Raw genomic sequence first — 17500 nt, 5'->3', positions numbered from 1 at the left:
GCAACACTGAAAATTCCAACTGCGGCATTGATAATTTGCTGATTCATTAGCCGTATATTAAAAAAATACATCAACTATGTCAGTATCTACGTTCGGATTTATGACTTTACATGTACTAGAAGTACACCAACCTCACCCAATGGATCCCACCACAGAATCTGCGACTCTTCAACACGTGGTGTCGTAAGACAAGTCGGTAATAGCCAAAGACTGTATTAACAACTACATAATTCGGTGCTCGAATATGTGCGTCAGATATAATAATATCTATACACGAATATATGTATGTATATACATGTATACATGCATATGCATACACACATATATATGCATACATACAACCCCTTCTCTCACATACATATAATTTAGAACAGTGAGCAATTATGGGAGAAATCGTATCATTTCTCTGTAATAAAATTACAATCATGTAGTACCCATCAGAACCTTCAGTTCATAGATAAAAGAGTGCTCATTCATACTATTAATAGTGTTCTTCTCAGAAAGCTTGAATTAGGTTCTCAGGAATATTCGCATACGTCGATAATCTGCTCATCTGTAAATATCGACGACGGAGAATTTAAATGTCGTTATACTCTTATCCTAAAAATCTGCCGTGAGGTTTATTGAAATAAGTGATGAAGTCCTAATGACAAGAACAAATGTACAAATACATTCTTTCGGACACTGGATATTCATAACTCTACATTAAGGCAAATCTTGAAATGTTTCATTGCACATGATACCGCAAAAACTCATATCAGAATATGGGAAATTGTCGAGGCAATTCTAGATTATGAAATGTAAACTCATCCATTTCTTATAACATAAACGGAAATATTACCGAAAATTTTTCTTCCATTATACACACATGCTGTTTGTTTTTGTATCCTACCATCAAATATTTTCACTACCGATTCCTTAATTTTTTTATCACTGATAATTCCCTATTCGAGGTGGGATCTAAGTATATAGGGCTATTAAAGTCGACCTCGGCGGAATTTGATCTCAGAAGGTAATACGGCTAAGCATTTCGCCCAGTGTGCTAACGATTCTGCCAGCTCACCGTCCTATACTTTATGGTATACTTAAGAAAAAAGTAAGCATAGGCCCAGGAGTGGCTGTGTGGTAATTAACTTGCTTACCAACCACATAGTTCCGGTTTCGGTCCCACTACGTGGCATCTTGGGCAAGTGTCTTCTACTATAGCCTCGGGCCAACCAAAGCCATGTGAGTGGATTTGGTAGACGGAAACTGAAAGAGGCCCGTCGTATATATATGTATATATATATATATATATATATATATATATATATATATATATATATATATATATATATATATAGGGAGAGGTTACGAAAAAAAACAAAAGACGAAGATAAGTGGTGTACAAAACAAACAGATGTATTAGTATAACGCTCAGGATTAGAAAAAGTCTTTTAATTTTCGAGCCTACGCTCTTCTAAAGAAAGGGACACAGAAAACAAGGAGAGAAACAAGGAAAGAAAAAATGCGTGTAGTGGCTAACGATGTATGATGGCGTATATATATATATATATATATATATATATATATTATATTTTGGATTTATTCCCTAATATTTATTATATATATATACATACATACATGGTGGCTGCCCCCTCGTTATCGAGTATGGCCATTGTACGAAGCTTAACCAATGTTGCTATCGTGCAACGCCTGTACAAGAAGATTTTTTTAAAGTGAGGAAAGGCTGTGCACTGAGTCAATCCCACTCACTAAGCAACAGCAGCTATAATCCGAAAAGAGGAACAAGTCAACATCATCGGTAACCACTGAGCCGCAGGTTTTATGTCGGAGTCATCCCAGTTACCTGAGTTACCTTCTCCTAGAAGGATGCCCTAAGAAAGCCTAGGTGTCCTTCACTCTCAATGGTTTAACAACGCGATCGGGTATTCAGTCCAATTATTTCTATGTCCCCGCGCATGATACATCCTTAAAACATTTATTGGATGGCTGTTGACTCTCAAGAGTTCATCCGCTCTTTGACGGTATTTGTTTTTCATCCCGCAGGGTGTCCAATAAACACCCTCCTCACCAAGCAAGCTTGGTGGGGTTGCCGGTTTAGTCGCCGATGACCCGACCATGCAACAGGTTGTACTGGGTTACATGCTACCAGTAGCACTCGAAAGTGACCTGACATAACATACATACATACATACATACATACATACATACATACATACATATATATATATATGTAGGTCCCGGGTTGAGTCGGGGTTAACCACAGTAAATAAGGTACTCAATACATGGCAGAGTAAATTAATTTATTTTATTTTATAGAAATAGCTTCAAGAAGCTCCTTCTATAAAATAAATAAATATATATATATATATATATATATATATATATATAATATATATATATATATATATATAAATAATTTACAAGATAAGGGCAGAAGAAAAATTCTAATGCCAGATACGCCGAAACAAAAAAATTATCGATAACCATTAAATTTATGCGTCTCGAAACAAACCGATAGAAATCTCGAAAAAATTTGTTATTACCGTATTGGTCCAATTTCGGGGTTAATTCACAAGAAATTTTCACCTCCTCAGCGGCACATACGCAAGATATAAATGAAATACTTATTCATACCCATGGAAGAAGCAAGCACCAAGTCCTTGATAGATTTTTCTATTTGGATATATTGGGGTACTTATGTCTGCTCGGGACTTGGTGCTTGCTTCTTCCATGGTTATGAATAAGTATTTCATTTATATCTCGCGTATGTGCCGCTGAGGAGGGGAAAATTTCTTGTGAATTAACCCCGAAATTGGACCAATACGGTAATAACGAATTTTTAGAGATTTCTATCGGTTTGTTTCGAGACGCATAAATTTAATGGTTATCAACAATTTTTTTTGTTTCGGCCTATCTGGCATTAGAATTTTTCTTCTGCCCTTATCTTGTAAATTATGTATAAATTTTACCTTTAAAGGCATTTTTTGATATGCTGGCCATTGATAAAAATTTTTTTTCGAAAAAAATTTTATCCTATATAAATTATATATATATATATATATTATATATATATATATATATTATATATATATATATATATATATTCATATATATGTGTGTGTTTGTGTCTGTGTTTGTACCCACACCATTGCTTGACAAACGATGTTGGTGTGTTTATGTTCCCGTAACTTAGCAGTTCGACAAAGAGCCCGATAGAATAAGTACTAGGCTTACGAAGAATAAATTTTGGGGTCGCTTTGTTCGACTAAACGTGGTGCAGCAGCATGGTCGCAGTCAAATGGTGAAACAAATAAAAGAATAAAAGAATATAGTCACGCACGTGCACTCGCATAAGTATATATAAGACCTACTCGAAGTTTAGATGAGAATAACCATTTGGTTCATCAGTGATCTACTGCTATCTGATGAGGAAGAAGTTTATTTTCATTTATGAAAGGTCTGATAATACGAACAAGCAATAGTATACAGATATATAGATACGTGTGTGTGTGTGTGTGTGTGTGGTGTGTGTGTGTGTGTGTGGTGTGTGTGTGTGTGTACGTATGTACGGTTCTTAATATATACGATTTAAGCTGGACAGAAATACGTGTTCATGTAAAAAAAATGTTACACATCGAAGTATTTTTGTTATTGCAATTTCCTTCTAAAGGAGAATTAGAAGCTGAGCCAGTTTCATTTCACACATTTAAAAATTTATGTAAAAGTTCTCTTTCAAGTTCTAAACGTTTGTGGATAGTGGACTGCTCTAAGTATGTGTATACAGACAATATTATAATAGGCAATGTGTATTTCTGTCTTTATATACATATACAAATATATGTGTGTATATACATCCATATATAAGCATATATATGATGGACTCTCCCATCAAGAACGACGTGTGAGTGTTCAGCTTTTGCCGAAATATCTTCACAAATAACTTGTTTATAGTGATTAAATCGACGTTGTCTGAACAACGAAGTTATCGCAGAGCAACACCCTAAACACTAGGCCATGTGTCACACACACGCAAACACTCACACATATACACACACACAAACACACACACGCATAAATATAGGTATATATGTGAAGACTCCTGGCTCAGTAGTTAAGGTGTTGCACTTCATTTCACGTTGCTCTGCGATTATTTCGCCATCTGACATGTGGCAATCGTTGCACCTGTACAGAAAATATCGATTTGCTGGAGGGAGTGAACTTATGTGTATACAAACATTTGATTACTATAAACAAATCATCTGTGTGGTTGTTCGGTAAGGAATTGTAGAACGTTCATACGTCGTCTAATGACGAGAGAGTTCCTCGTATATATATATATATATATATATATATATATATATAATATATATATATATATAATGTGGTGCTAATGCAGTTTCGCACGTCTCCTTGAAAAATGCATTTCTTATGAAAAAAGTTTTAGGGATTCCCACGTTTTAGATGTCGGAGATTACTAATGTAAAAAAAAAAAACCCTTTTTTCAAATGTAACCCCCCAATTTCTACTCACTCAGGAAATTTTAAATTTTACAAATGTCACCCAACTCTCCCGGGAATTTGCAATCGGAAGAAGGAGGTCCGAAATTCCGTTTTAAAGACCAGCTCAAACGGATCTATGTTGAAGCTAACATTCAGCCATCCTCATGGGAACAGATTGCCATGGATAGGATAGCCTGGAGGACTGCTATCCGTAATGGACCCAGCTCCTTGAAGCAGAGCAGGCAACAGAATGAGGAGGCAATACGCAGCAGATAAAAGGAGCGTCTTCAACATCCTCGACCAGCACCGACCATCATTTCCGAGTTCTGCCCACAACTCTTTCACCACCGACTTGGACTCCAAAGTCACTTTCGGCACAAATATCTGCCGAGGAGACTGGATGGAAACTGACGAACCCAAAGTTCGGATACGAGCTGGAGCCGACAATATATATATATATTATTTTTATTATTATTTGATTGAACGGCACGTATCAATTTCCAAGTAAGTTCATCTTAATCTCTTTGATGTGACTCTATACTTTTATTTCCCTCTATCGTTTTCTCTCTCATCCTTTCTTTATTTCCCTTTTTTCTCCCTCTCAACGTTCCCTATCTGTCTCTGTCTACCCCCTCTTTCTCCTTTACTGTCTCACGTTGTTCACACGTGACAATCGTTCATCTTTCTTTTCCTCACGTGACCATCTTTCTTTTCTTTCAGGTCTGTCCTAAAGACTGGACGTATCCTATATCTCTCTCTTCTATCCTATCTCATCAAAGAAAATATTTCTGCAGCGTTCAATATTTTACACTTGTTCTGGTCTAACGACCCTCTATGTTTGTTTTCGTTCGTTTTCCTTGTATGTCTCAATACACTTGTATTGAACTCATTGTTTTCGTATTTCAAGTTGTTTTCTGTTGGTGACATATATGTGTATATATTATATACATATACACACATGTTGAAAGGGATCACACGAGTAAATAAATACTGAATATGTGAAGAAAAGAAGAAATTATTTTGAGACATGGAAAAGCGAAAGAAATTACACACCAGTCTCGATCGTTTATGACATACGCTTAACATTGGTATAAAAGAAATAAAAGAAGAAAATGGAATAAAAGTTTCTTAATCATTTGTGGTACTTCATATATTTTCTTTATAGAAATATTACATGGTGCTATATATCATGCCCTGATTGTTGCTAGTTGGTAGCAGGTAGATGTAATGTTAATGACGAGAGAGGCAGTAGTGGTGGTAGTAACAGTAGCAGCGACTTCCATTTTCGACATCCTTATAAAAGAAATTCAACAGCAAAAGGCAGGGAGATATTTATTATAGACATACAGACTCCAAGCAATATCTTCCATTCAATTTATGCCCTCCAAGACACACCAGAATTAATATTACTTGTAACTTTGCCAAAATAATTTGTACAATAGCATCTTATACAAACATCCGAGCCATAAGACTCCAAGAACTGAAATATACCCACCTTTGCAGAAACTAAACACCATCCTTAACAAACAATAGAATTCGATGAGCCCAGAAACTCACTATCCAAAAACTTAGAAAACCGAAAGAAATGAATCGAAATTCAAAGTAGAACCTTATACCTCCACCTACAACCTTGAAAACAATGCGACCTACATATTCCATTACATGCCATTACTGAAAAAGAATCCTAGAATGAGCCAAATCCTTCCAACACTCATACCATCATAAACTAGTAAGAAAATCATTAACACTGGCTAACCTCTACCCGATTATAACAATAAAATCAATTGTAAAAAAAGTGGAAGACCTAATTGTGGGAAATGGTTTCAGCTGGCAGAGGGATCAGAGATGCACTTCACAATAAAAAATAACTTTACCCGTGCATCGGAAAATCCAGTATATGCAAGAACAAGCTCAGGATGTGGGGAATATTACACAGCACGAAGAAAAAACGCTCTACGAGAACGAATGGCGTCGCACAGATCCGCAACTCTAAATACAGTGATATAGAAAATAGGACTAAGAGAACATACAGACACATGTGCAAGTAACAAACAACCGACAAATTTAGTGATAATATAACTCGACTACAACGCATCAACAAAGAAATGTCTTCCATTATCAAACACCAACTCGTATAAATGCTTATAGCAGAGAAAGAGAAATAAGAAATGCTCCCACCAACAATACTGTAAACCGAACTAGGATCACCACTACGACTACTGGTAGGTTATAGAAGGGGAAACTGTTCTGAAGCAGCATCATTGCAACTGATTCGATTAAGGACTACTGGAATCTGCCGAAATACAATTACCAGACAGAAAGATAATAAAAAAGCAGCCATGGATATTCGTAGCAACTATGGATCTTGCTAAAAAAAGAAGGAAAGCAAGAAGCTAGGTGTCCAATCCAGAAGAGAAGAGTATAAAGATATCAACATAGTATGTAAATGAGGATGTTGGAAAGATAAAAACAATTACATAACCAATTTGTGCGAAAATCTAGATGAACGAGCAAAACTTAATATCTCGAAAGGATTTTTCTAACAACTAAAGGAACTAAAAGCAGAACGCACTGCAAAGATAGGCAGTATTAAATCACCACAAGAAATAGTTCTAACTACAGCAGAAAAGGTAAAGTAAAGGTGTTTAGAGTACGCCAAGAAATGATATGAAAGTGACCCAGTTGTCGTTGTAGTTGACACACATTTAAGGTATTAGAAAAAAGCTGAATCACTAAGAGGTGAGGTAGAAAAATCTCAGGAAAACATAAAACAGCAGTAAAGCACCAAGTCTAGATGCAGTGTCGATTGAATTGATCAATTGTGCGAGAGAGAGAGAGAGAGAGAGAGAGAGAGAGAGAGAGAGAGAGAGGAGAGAGAGAGAGAGTACCATAATAATACATTACAACCTCTGCTGTACGATCTTGTGGGTGGGGAGAGGGGGACATCAGATTGATGCGCAACAAAACATGTACCCATACTCAAAGGCGATACCTGCTTAAACGCGAGAATTATGAAACTGTCGCTCTGATACTATATGGAAGTAAAGGACTTTTGGTCATCATCCTAAAATGTCTAAAATCATTCGTCAAGTAAGAAATTATTAAAGAACAGATTGGCTTTAAAGCGGACGTGGCACAAAAGATCAACTGCACTATCTCCACATAACTTTAGAAGCATGCAAGGCAGACAACCTTATGACTTACCTTTGCTACATTGATTACAGAAAGGCTTATACTGTGCAAACTATGGTCTCATGCGGTGTATCATGTCTAAACTCGGTATCCCGAAATAACTGAATAGGCTTATCAAGAAGTTTTATGTTCAGCAGAAGTCCTGCATTCGAGTAAATAATTTGAACACAGAAAAGTTCAAAACTTAGAAAGCGGTTCGTCAGGGCTGTATACACTGAATAGATAATGTAAGAAGTAATACTGGAGAAAATGGCATCAAAAATATATTGGCTTGCATATTTCTAATCTAAGCCATGACTGAAACCGGACTACAAAAAATGATAAAGTCGAGATGGCGTCAAACACGCAAAGTTTCATCCCAACCTTTTGAAAACGGATGTTGTGGTAGTAGAGCAAGTGAAATAAGTTTAATAAAATCTGGATCCGCAAGTGTATCTCAAATTTAAAACATGGCTTCTGCGAGTACGCGCTTTCTCAATAAGCATTTATAGTTGCGAAGAATATTTATGAATAAACAAAAACTCATCTACTATGGCCATATTCAAAGAAACCTGGAAAACGTTATCATGGAAGGAATAGAGTAGAAGGATAACAGATGAAGAGTCAGGCAAATATGGCAATGAATGGTAAAGAACACAATGAGCGGACAATATCACGAGCTGTTTGGACAAGAAGGGTAAGACAGCTGGAGAACTCGAACTTAAGCCGGAGGACTTGCGTTGTAGCCGTACGATAAATGATGATATAAACTGCTCAGTACCTAGTGCTGTCAGTGCTGCTGTCCCTCTTCTTACTATCAACAGACTTACCCACGACCATTAGATCTACCTGCTACCAACTATCGACAATCAGGACATGAATTAGGATAATATGTGATTTTTTTATAAAACAAAAAGTACATTAACTACCAGGAATACCAAAATTTTATTTTTTCCCTGTTTTTCCTTTTATTGCAATATAAAAAGGTGGTCTTAAACGATCGAAGCCGGTACATATTTACTTTCTGTTTTCTTGGATAAAATCCTCCGAATATTTTCTTCTTTTCCTTATTCTTTTCAGTATATACACACACACACGCACACACACACACACACACACACACATACATACATACATACATACATACATACATACATACATACATACATACATACATACATGTGTGTGTGTGTGCGTGTGTGTTAGTGTGTGTTTGTGTATAGTAGCAGTTAACTACTTGAGCTGTTGCACCTTATATGATTTACTTCGTAAATTATTCGGCTCGTGCTCTCTTTGCTATCTGGAGTCATTCTGTTTATTCTTTTCGTATTACAAAGTTCATCCGCTGTATTTTTGCTTCATAATACAAAACTAAATTCTAATGATCAAGTAAATTTTCTCTTTTTCTTCATTGGTAAATCTAATCAGTAAACATGATATTGAATGTGTCATCAATATATATTTAATATGCTTTATGCACTTGTATACACATTTATTCCATTATTAAAAATTCTTCTTCATACATTCCACTATATTCTGTTCTATTTTTCTATATTTCAACTGTAGACAATTTACATGTATTCTATGTATTCAACTGTAGCCATCTTACTTATTACCCTGCACGCGTGTATTCCTTACTTCAAGCAAAAAAACAATAACAACAAAGCAAAACAAAAAACAAGGATAATAAAAAATTACAAATTGAAAATTTAGAAGACTAGGTGTACTAGTGCTTTCTGATGTCTATACCAGAAATTTTGTTATTCAAGGACGTTTGCAGTGGAAGTGAATAACAATGAATAAAAATACGAACATTTGTAAATCCGGTGAGCTGGCAGAATTGTTAGCACTCTGGACGAAATGCTTAGTTCAAATTCTAAGTTCAAATTTCGCTGAGGTCGACTTTGCCTTTCTTCCTTACGGTGTCGAAACACTGGGGCCGATGTAATCGAGTAGTTCCCCCCAATCAAGTTTCAGGCCTTGTGCCTTTAGTAGAAAAGATTATGTATATTTGTAACTTTCATATATCAAATATGCTGTATATGACTAGCGTTTGGATAAACTAAACGTGCTGTTCCTTGAAAACCTTTAAGGAACTGTATGAAACTTTTTGTAAGATCATATACTCATGTGTAAATATGTATATATACAAATACATGAACAAAATTTGTGATATTAGGTATAGTGTAACATAATATTGAATAATGAGTGCTTTATTGAAATATTGCAAGTAATCAAACCTCTATAATATTTGGGGACTGATAAATATAACTCTCTTATTTTCCTGTTATTTTTTCTTTTTTTGTATTTTTATTTACCGCCTCATATTCTCATTAACAACTTTCATTATGTATATTTTGCAGGAATACCGGCAAATGGAAAAGTCGAGCATACATATATACAAACCAAAATGTAATTATTACCAAAACTACTCACTGTCATTATTGACGGTTCGGATATTCTAGTTATTAAATAAGCTGCCAGATGTCGTTCATGTCATAGCTGTGGGGAACATAACTTTCTTGCAGGTGTTTACTCAGATTGACATTCGGTGAATGATGCTGGCTTTCAATTATATCAGTTTGGATGTTTGGGATTTGCTTAATCCCAGCAACAGTCCCCTGCATCTCTACATTGTTGCATTTTCTGTATTTATATACAAAGAGCATCTTATAATAGATATAAAAATGATTTATATGATCATTCTAATATGCACACCCTTAACAACTGTCGGTTTTTTTTTTACATTCGATAACAATATAATAACTGCATTAATGCAATGTATAAACTAATAAGCATTCCTATAGTAAACATGATTCTCCTCAATGTTGTTCGTCAATCGCTTCATTTTCTTTTTCATGCATTTCGAAAAACTAACAGGAATAATGAAATTATTTTGTATCATTTTATTACATGAACAGGAAAAAGAAATGTAACAATGTGATATACGGAAGTTCTCCATCGCTGCTTCGCCAACAATACCACTGCTGATAAAACTGTCATTTTTCCATTTTGCTACTGTTAGATAATGTTTAGAAAGTCTCTCGTGTGATAAACATAGTTACACACATATCCAGTGTATTTTCGGATACATTCATGCATATTTGTAAATAGATATATGTGCACGTATGTGCATGCATGCAATTAAGCATGTATTGCAATAACAGCTCCAAACATAATATGAGAAGAACAAAAGCAAAAAACACATTATTATTAAAACTATTACTATATTAATTTACAGGAGTGAATTCTTTAGGTTTCGTGACTAGTTTCCTGAAATCTCAAGAATCTTTCTTAAGATTCCTGTAGAATATAGAATCGTACTTTTTGCAAGTCAACATTGCAAGTCTGAATTCCAGTACACTCCAGCCTCTTAGGAAACACTTTGGATGTTGTGCCAAGTGTACCAATTACCACAGAGATAGCTGTTAATGTAGACTTCCACAATTTCTTTATCTTCTGGTTAAGTCTTCATATTTACCAATTCTCTGAATTTTTTTGGTATCTACACAAATAAATTACAAATCTATGATCTTATATTTTTTCATTTATTTTCTACTATCGTCGTTTTTGAACTTTGTCAGTCAGAATGTGGAATTCCCATAAAATCCAGTAATTCTATCACAATGTTGGCGTTCGTACGACTTTTCTGACACCTTGAATCCACACACTCGGCTCAAAAGTCTTTCATCTATGTCTTGCACTCTACTAACAATCAGTTATATCTGCCCTTATAATCTTTGTGTTAGCTTACAACATTCAGGGATGGTTACTACTTTTTACGACAGATATCTTTTATCTTTTACTTGTTTCAGTCATTTATCGGAGGCCATACTGCAGCACGACCTTGAATGGTGCTTAGTCGACCAAAGTCTAGGGCTTACGTTTTCTAAGTCCAGTACGTATTCTATCGTTCTCTTTTACTAAGCCGCTAAGTTGTGGAGGCATAAATACACCAACACTGGTTGTAAAGCGGTGATTAAGGACAAACAAAGACACAAAGACACACACATACATCCATACGATATAAATTCAAAAAGTAATCCCTCTTAATGGTACTATAAATTGATGTAAAATGACAAAATGCACAGACCTCCATGATCTCAGAAAAAGGAGAAGTATAATACCCCCAAAATGGTGTTTTGTCAACGAATTATCAAATATTTAACCACATTCAAATAATTGCACACTCGGAGCTTATTATAGATCGGCTGCTTGGGAAAATTGTCTTATTGGTGATGACCAATAAGACAAAATTATGGCAGATGCTCATGTGAGTTATTACTGAGACGATGATCGCTTACCTCATATATATATTTGTTTTTGAAACCACATACCAACGAAGAAATCTTCTCTCAATCACAAACACCAAAATCATCAGCCTTTTTAATGATGTATGTAGTTTAAGTACGGAAAACATATATCTAGACACGCGCGCGCACACACACACATAAGTACACACGTGCACGTCGGGGTTTTTTCTGTTTTCGTCATTTCGAACCCCTCATTGGTCTTAGCCACCAGATCGGCCTTTGTATTGCGGACAGTGCGGTTGGGATTGCAATCAATGGAATTAAATATCCAGAAATTGGGGCTGGTGAAGTAGAAATTTCCGAAAACCATTTCAGACATTTTTTTTCTGGAGTATGGCAAGGAACCGAATACTGATGCCACATATGTGGTTTTTCAGCAACTACCCTCTCCATCCATGGATTGACCACAATCTCCAGCAGCTTTACATATCAGTCTGAATTGAGCGTAAAGCGCAGTTCGTAGATATTGGGGATGAATTCCGGCGTGTCGACGCGGTCAGAACAACTGCGTTGTCTCGGCTTCGTAGTCTCTGTTGCAGCCGTCCATGACAGGTGTTTCAGAATTTACATTGTTCAGAGGGCATTGAGCAATAGTCAGGATGTCGGCAGTTTGATAGCCGGTGCGAATCATCATTGCACAGGGTTTCCAATATTCAGATGGTTTCCATTCTTCCCTGTCAGCTACCTTTTTCCCAACTAAAACTTTCAACTTAATGCTGTTCTACGCTGTTGACTGTTCACCAATACAAACAGTTTGTGAACAAAAAGAAGACACACAGTTACGTAATATATAACTATTATGTCTATTTCACGCGAGTCGAGTTGAAATCTCAACGTAAAAATCTATAGTTTTTGTGAATTTTATATAATAAATATGTAGCTTTCACTCATTTAGCTGCATTTTGCATTCCATTCTATTCGTTCCAATCACATGCTTTTGAACAGTAAAATTATTATGCACATCCTATTGTGCATCTAATGGTACAACAACAGAATTAAAGAAACCTAATGAATGCATACTCTAGTAAATTGCAATAACAAAATATAACGAATCAAATTATTTTATATGACATGAGGAACAAAAGTATTCATGATTAACATTTTCTAGTAGAGAGAGGGAGAGAGAGCGAGAAAGAGAGATAAAGAGAGAGGAGCTACATTTATTCAATGTGATATATACATGGGTGCATTTACTTATATATTGGATCATCATATAAATAATGCGGTTTTTTTTTACTTCTTAAGATAAATTTCTCTTTTTTCATCTAAAATATACTCTCCTTTATTTTCTACAATGCTCTTCCATCTATCTGGTAGATTTGCAAAGCCCCTCTTCCAAAATTCACTTGTACGTGACCTCCAGTACTGTTCTGACCTCGATTACAGAATTCATATTTGAATGATACCTTTTCCCATTCAAACTACTCCAGTCTTTGGAATGTCATCCTCTCTGTATGTGGCCGAGCATTATCCTGCTGGAAGAACAGCTTTCGTCTTGAAACAAAATTCGTCGTTTTTCTTCTAGCGCAGGTGTCGACGAGAGATTGATAGGCTAAATCCAAGCCTCTCTGATAGTTACTCAACAGTTGCGATGTGATTTTGTTCCACCAGTGTTTGCAGGACGTCCTATTCGAGCTCTACAGATCTTCCAGGGCGAGGCTCGTCTTCTAGGCTGTAGTTTCCGGCTATACAAATAATGCATAGTTGTCGTTAGAACAGCAGAAATACTGGGTAACTTACTCTTATAAAGTAGAAAATTTGTCAACAACCAGCCATGGGACTGGAACCCATATCCCTCAAAGATTTCTTCGCAAAATTAGACGCTAAATAGCTAAATGTACAACTAAGTGTATAAATATATACGAACTAACATGTGTTTGTTTATAAACAGACACATACAGATACACACACATACACGCATGTTTGGTTTTCAGTTGCCGTCATCAACTCACCTCCGATGCTGTCCCGCAAGAAATCCGGCAGATAAACAAAATGCATACACTACGTAAATCATAAACTATATATTGAATAATATCCAAAAGATTTATTAAGGAATTCCTTATAACTAACAATTATGTATGATGCTACTGAAGTATAATGACGTGAAGTTTTGAATCATTGCCAGTGGTTGTTACTGTTTCTTCAGAGATCATGCTATTTATAGTTATTGTTTATTGAGCGTATTAGAAACTTGTGTGCAGTAACGTAATGATATTTGCTATTTTATTAGTTCGAAAAATACTGGTTATAATTTAATCAGTATTGAGTTTTGATAAGGAAGATGAGTTTTACAATATTTCAGACGATATACCATGTGCTGGCATTTACCATGACAAGTCTCTGGAGACCGGTGCTCGCATTGTTGATTGATGGAGCAATCTTTATTAAAGGAGCATTGTTTATTTGTAAAACATTCTTTATCCATGGGGCATTCTTTGTTTACACAGCATTCTTTACCCATGGGGCATTCTTTGTTTACACAGCATTCTTTACCCATGGGGCATTCTTTATTTACACAGCATTCTTTATCCATGGAGCATTCTTTATTTGCACAGCATTCTTTATCCATGGAGCATTCCTTATTTACACAGCATTCTTTATCCATGGCGCATTCTTTATTTATACAACATTCTTTATCTATGGTGCATTCTTTATTTACACAACATTCTTTATCCAAGGGGCATATTCTATTGATTGAACACTCTTTATTCTCGGGGCATTCTTTACTGACAAACGATGCACCCTTCTGCGCTTTCTGCGGAAACTGCTGTTGTTTAGCGCGTTTACTTTGCCCATTTATTTCAGGGACAACATTTTTTATGTTCTGTTCTCGTTCTTGCTTTTTCGTTTGCTTGGTAGATGTCTTCGGCTTGGGAAGTTGTTTCTCTATTTGTTTCACTTTATATTCACGCTTGAGTAATCGCCCACCTTGCATCTTCTTTTTGTTTGATGTTACATTATTTTGTATATGATTGTTTGTCGTACGTTTTTGCTTCAGGTGTTTAGTTAGTTGTGGAGATTCATTTACTTGCCTTTTTTTATGACTGACATTCTCGGACTGTTGCTGAAGTTCTTGTTTCTTGGGTTTCTGTTGCTGCCCATTTTTCTTGTCGCTTTTCGTATTGCTTTTCTCCTGTCGAAGTTCGTCTGACTTTTGTTTCCGAATATTCGATGCTTGTGGTATATATTGCTCTTTTTCTTTTAATTTGCCCTCAGGTTTATTTTCCCGTCGTTGCTGCTCTTCAATCCCCTGTTTCTGTTCAGATATTTGTGTCTTAACTGGGCTTTTATCTTTATTCTTCAATACAGACTTTTGTGTTTGTTGCACTGGCGTCTCCTCCCGCTTCTGATTTTGGTATGTATTTTCACTATATTTTTCGGGCTTTTTAGGGCGCTCATATGCATAGTATTTATTATTTTCATTTCCAAATTGATTTTCGTCATAGTAGCTTGGATAGCAGTGTGGATATCGTTTATAATATTGCATATAGTAGTCACGATTATGATCACAATAATAATGATGATAGTGGTGGTGATGATGTTCATGTTGGTGGTGGAATGGGCATGTTGTTTCACATTCCTGCAGATTATCACTTGTCTGAGAAAATGTCTCTGAGTCATCATATTGCTCACTACCATATGGATGCTGAAAACAACAATAACGACAACGATGATCCAGACAATTATAATGATTATATTCATGGCGAGATTTATTTTCGAGACATTCTTGTTTCTGAACATTAATATGCTTCTGAATATCTTTTTCATGGTTTTCGTCTTCCCGCTGACATTGTTTTTCGGGATAGGAAACATCGTCTTCTAATTCATCAGTGTAATATTCAGAAGCGGAACTAACGCTATTCTGAACGGATCGCTGCTTCCCAATCTGATTGCATCGATTTATATTCTGAAGTGTATTGTAATCAAATTGCTTGTTCTGTAATTGTGACTGGTGATGACACTGATAACCATGGCATTTACCGCGATATCCCTCCTGAAGATACAATCTAAGTATATATTCTTTATCATCTTCAACACATTCTAGTATATAATCGTCTGGACAGGAATTGTAATCACTGGTTATCATAAAGCTGTGGTAATTGCAGTGGCGATGGCCCCCTGTTAATAGGGTTTCCTGCTGATGGCAATTTCGGGGACAATAGACATTTCTTCTGGCTATATCTCTCTGAAAAAATGACAATAGATATACAAACAATACGCATGCATGATTTTACAATGCTATATATATATATATAATATATATATATATATATATATATATATATATATACATATATATGTATGTATGTATGTATGAATGTATGCATGTATGTATGTATGTATGTATGTATATATATATACATACATACATACATACATACATATATATATATATATATACAGGGGTTGGACGAGATAATGGAAACACCTTAAACTTTCAAACGAATTTATTATAATATGTGGTAGAACCGCCTTTGGCAGTAATTACACCTTGAATTCTACGAGGTATGGACTCATAAAAAAGTTTGAATTGTTTCCAAAAGGACTTTTTGTCCATTCTCCAGCTAAAACAGTTTGCAGTTCTTGTAGTGATGATGGTGGAGGATATCAAATCCTTACTTATTTTCCTAAAATGCAACATAGATGTTCAATAATATTGAGATCTGTGAACAGTGGTGGCCAGATAAGATGTTCAACTTCACTAGAATGTTCCTCGTGTCATTCAGTAACAAATTTAGCCGTGAGAAATGGTGCATTACCACACTGAAAGACTGCGCGTTCCCCCGGAAACACTTCCGAAACCATAGGATGAATTTGATCAGATAAAATGCATAAATAATCTTGACTATAAATTCTGCCGTGAAGTGCAACCATTGCGCAGGCGGATTTCCAAGATAGCCCCCCCCACACAGACCATCACAGATCCTACCCCATGTTTAACTGTTGGAAGAAGCCAGTCTGGGTCAAATGCTTCTTTTGGCTGTCTTCACACGTATCCTCAGCCGGTGATCGGAAACAAAGTAAAGAGTGACTTCTCCGAGAAAATAACATTCTTCCACTGATCTAGGGACCAATTCTGTAGGTTTTTACTCCACTCTAAATGCTTTGCAATGTTTGTTTCTGAAATTAATGGTTTTCTGATTGCATCCCTCTCGTGAAATTCAGCTTTGTGCCTCTCCCAGCGAACATTTTTGTGGAAACTGGGTTCCCGAGGTAGTCATTAAGCTCTAAAGTCATTTTCGGAGCTGTAATTTTGTGATCCTTTCCAACAATTCGCGTGCCAGCCCGACGTTTCTTGTCTGAAAGTTTTGGTTTTCTTCCCGAGTTTTGTTTCGACGATGAGGTTTTTCCCTCTTTCTCAAAGGCTGTCAATACTTTCAAGACAGTACTTCTTCATACAGCAAACATTTCAGCTGTTTTCGTTACGCTAGCGTCTGTCATACGATCGCCAACAATTTGAGCTCTTTCAAAGTCCGATAGATCTGTCATTTTAGCGAATTTAATTACCCT

General features: G+C 35.9%; 1 protein-coding gene across 3 annotated transcripts in view; it reads right to left on the bottom strand.

The window, feature by feature from the left end:
• Positions 1–14013: 14013 nt before the first annotated feature.
• Positions 14014–17500, bottom strand: part of LOC118763320 (putative mediator of RNA polymerase II transcription subunit 26) — a 52364-nt gene continuing 48877 nt past the window's right edge. The window contains exons 4-5 of one of the 3 annotated variants that reach the window (XM_036502699.1): positions 14604–16175; positions 14014–14567 (exon numbers count right to left, since the gene is read on the bottom strand). In XM_036502699.1, coding sequence (XP_036358592.1) covers positions 14235–14567; positions 14604–16175 — 1905 coding nt within the window. In that variant the 3' untranslated portion in view covers positions 14014–14234. Of the gene's footprint in view, positions 16176–17500 lie in introns of all 3 variants that reach the window. The other 2 variants (XM_036502700.1, XM_036502698.1) reach the window with 2 other exon arrangements.

This window comes from Octopus sinensis, linkage group LG5 (assembly GCF_006345805.1).
Source record: "Octopus sinensis linkage group LG5, ASM634580v1, whole genome shotgun sequence".
Taxonomy (NCBI): Eukaryota; Metazoa; Mollusca; class Cephalopoda; order Octopoda; family Octopodidae; genus Octopus; species Octopus sinensis.
Note: the sequence above shows the minus strand (reverse complement) of the source record. Positions and strands in the feature narration are given on the sequence as shown.